The sequence below is a fragment of the Triticum urartu genome, chromosome 7 (assembly GCF_003073215.2).
Source record: "Triticum urartu cultivar G1812 chromosome 7, Tu2.1, whole genome shotgun sequence".
NCBI lineage: Eukaryota > Viridiplantae > Streptophyta > Magnoliopsida > Poales > Poaceae > Triticum > Triticum urartu.
The window spans coordinates 141918536-141921337 of NC_053028.1; the positions used below are offsets into that span (position 1 = coordinate 141918536).

The following is a 2802-nucleotide window of genomic DNA, read 5'->3' on the forward strand; positions in this document are numbered from 1 at the left end:
TGCGATGTTTTTATGGTAAGTTTAATGATGTGAGGATGACAACTTTAGTTGCAAGCATGACAAATTTATTTCTGGATGGCAAGTTTTAGTTTTTTTTGGATAACAACTTTAATCATAAAAAATATCAGGCCCAGATTGTTTCGTGTCATGTGACATTTATCATTTGGGTGAACGTAATCTCTTGACGTGATTATGCATGGAACGGAGACTCAACGGCATCAAGGGCTGGATAGTCATAGTTCTACCAAAGATTTCCCACTGGATTTTCCACGTTCATCTAAAAATATCAAGCACACAGATACAGTCTACAGATGACACCTTTTTCTCGAGAAAAATCTTAAACAAACACAAGTCAAAGAATTTCTACTCACAGCTAAGCTAATCCCGTTCACAACTTGGTCTTGAACGGCACATAGTTCTTGAGCGACTGGGTGATCCCCTGGATAGACGCGACGGTGACGGCCACGGTTACCGCGAAGCACGCGAAGCTGAGGGTCTGCAGAGCCACCCACTTCCCGGAGTACTTCTTCATCTTGCTCTGCGAGATGTACATCTCCACGGGGAAGTAGACGGTGAGCGGCCAGAAGCCGAGCGCGCCGAGCAGGCCGAGGATGTCGTTGAAGAATGGCAGCGAGATGGCGAGCACCGTGCTCACGATCACGAACGCCGTCCTCCACACCAGCCGGAACATGTTGAGGCTGAACTTGCCCGAGAAGGGGTGGTACTGCCGGACGACGAACTCCGAGTCGGGCCACCGCCCCGCCGCCCAGCTCTCCACGGCGGCGTAGATGGGCTGGCAGTAGACCTGGTAGGCGCCGACGAGGTGCACCACGATGCAGACGTTGGCGAAGTCGATGAGCCAGTAGGGCTCGTAGAAGCCGAAGCCGGTGAGCATGTTCCCCGGCGCGTCGTTGCCGAAGGCCGAGTAGCCGAGGCAGCCGCAGAGCATGTAGAAGGCCGTGGTGGTGGAGACCCCCATCAGGTTCGCCTTCCTCATCGTCTTGTTCTCCGCCGGTGGCGCCTTCACCGTGTCCTGCAGCATCAGTTTCCACATAGATAGACGCCATTAGTGACCGTAACTTATGGGTGCAAACGTGTATGTAATATGCACTGAATCTTGTGACATTCATACCTGGATTTCTATAAGAACCATGGAGTATGAGTAGGCGAATGCGATGTTGCCGAGCGCTTGCAATGTCAGCCATATCTTCTGGGCCGAAGTGACGTCGACCCCAATTTGAGTGCCACCGATGGTTGTCTTGCCCGTAGGACCTGCCAATTGCCAATTAGATCGAACATGCAGACACAAAGTTACTCTTGGTGGGAAGGAAGGTTCTTGATCCTACCTGTTATGGTCTGTGCCAAGGAGAGGCCGACGCCGATGGTGGCGTAGGAGAAGGACATGACGGCGGCGAGGATGGACAGCCAGGCCATCTCGTGGAGGTTGGGGAGCTGGGAGAAGACGATCTGGGAGATCCCGAACACGACCATGTACATGGTGGTGTACACCCCGCAGTCGGCCGAGTGGCCTTTGCTGTGGAAGCAGTTGGCCTTGTACAAAGCCCTGTTGGATCATCCCCCCCCAAAACCACAAAACAGTGAGATCAACTGATCATCATAAACGGCATAGTACCATGAATTGACTTAACAGTGCATCAGAGCGAGGTCGTCTGACTTACGCGGCACTGATGGATGCTGTAATGGTGTACCCGATCGCAGTCCCAACCAGATTGACGTACTGACAGAGGCCGCAAAACCACACCTGCCCTTTACCTACACACATGATCGAGCAGGTAGACAAACAAGATGATGTAAACATTGCCTGAACTCGCGAAGAATTTAATGGCGCGCTCACGCAAGAGGCATGTGGTGGAGGGGGCGCGTACCTAGGAGGGACCCGACGGCCTCCATGTAGGTGTAGTTCCTCTTGCCGGTGACGGCGTCCTCGCTGCGGTAGCAGTCGCCCAGGAGCACGGAGGTGTAGTAGGTGATGAGGGCGAAGAGCAGGAGCGTGACCGGGCCGGCGACCCAGCCCAGCTGCGCCACGGACCAGGGCAGCGACAGCACGCCGGAGCCGATCACCGCCGTGATCACGTGCGCGCTCGCCGTCCACACCGTCCCTGCCCAACCAACCCGCGGCCGGCTCAGTCAACAAAGTCAAAGATTGGTCTGCCCCAAGCCCGCGACGCATGGCGTCAGGGAGAGCGAGAGAGGGAGGGAGATGGATCGGTTTGGCTTGCCTGTCCGCCTGGGCTTGCCGTCGTCGTCGAGGGAGTAGTCGGCGGCGACGACCCTCCGCCGAGGGTCGCCCGCCGGCGCCGGAAGCCCCCCGATCTCGACATCGCCGCCGCCTACCCGGGCCATCGCCTACGCTGGACTGGTGCTCTGCGTGCGAACAGCTAGCTAGCGATCGATGCGCCCGGCGGTCTTATAACGCAGCGAGTTACTCCTTTAATTCTTCTTGGATGGAATCGGCCCAGTTGCCCAAACCGGCTGGCATATATGGTTTCCGCCGAATCCAGACAGATTCACAGGAGCCGTGTCCAACTTGGCTATTTGTAGGTTCGGAACCTGCTCGTGATCAACGTTAGTTACACGAATTCGTTTTTAAAATTTGATGATTGGTTGGTTAATCCCGGAGTTCCGTTGTTATTCTAGTTGTTAAGTTTTTCTTCTGAAAAGATTATAGTTGTTAGTTAGTTAGGGCCACGCGGCCCACGCCGTCGGGTCTCTGAGCCGTGTGGGGAACTCAACCAAAAAGATCGATGCAGTTTTTGCTGGTTTCAGATTTAAAAGATCAGA

General features: G+C 54.6%; 1 protein-coding gene across 1 annotated transcript; it reads right to left on the reverse strand.

Annotated features, from left to right (window-relative positions):
- Positions 1-236: 236 nt before the first annotated feature.
- LOC125524078 (amino acid permease 8-like) lies at positions 237-2528 on the reverse strand. The gene is made up of 6 exons (XM_048689148.1): positions 2241-2528; positions 1887-2120; positions 1680-1773; positions 1347-1564; positions 1133-1272; positions 237-1033 (listed from the first exon to the last, which is right to left on the reverse strand). Exons 1-6 carry the CDS (start codon positions 2362-2364, stop codon positions 389-391), a joined length of 1455 nt encoding a protein of 484 aa, XP_048545105.1. The 5' UTR covers positions 2365-2528; the 3' UTR covers positions 237-388.
- Positions 2529-2802: the final 274 nt, after the last annotated feature.

Bases quoted from the DNA above. Each gene is read 5' to 3' on its own strand.
- LOC125524078 (XM_048689148.1), bottom strand. From the start codon at position 2,364: ATGGCCCGGGTAGGCGGCGGCGATGTCGAGATCGGGGGGCTTCCGGCG. The intron at 2,121-2,240 runs GCAAGCCAAACC...TTGGTTGGGCAG, and splicing joins CGGCAAGCCCAGGCGGACAG to GGACGGTGTGGACGGCGAGC. The intron at 1,774-1,886 runs GTACGCGCCCCC...TCATGTGTGTAG, and splicing joins GGCCGTCGGGTCCCTCCTAG to GTAAAGGGCAGGTGTGGTTT.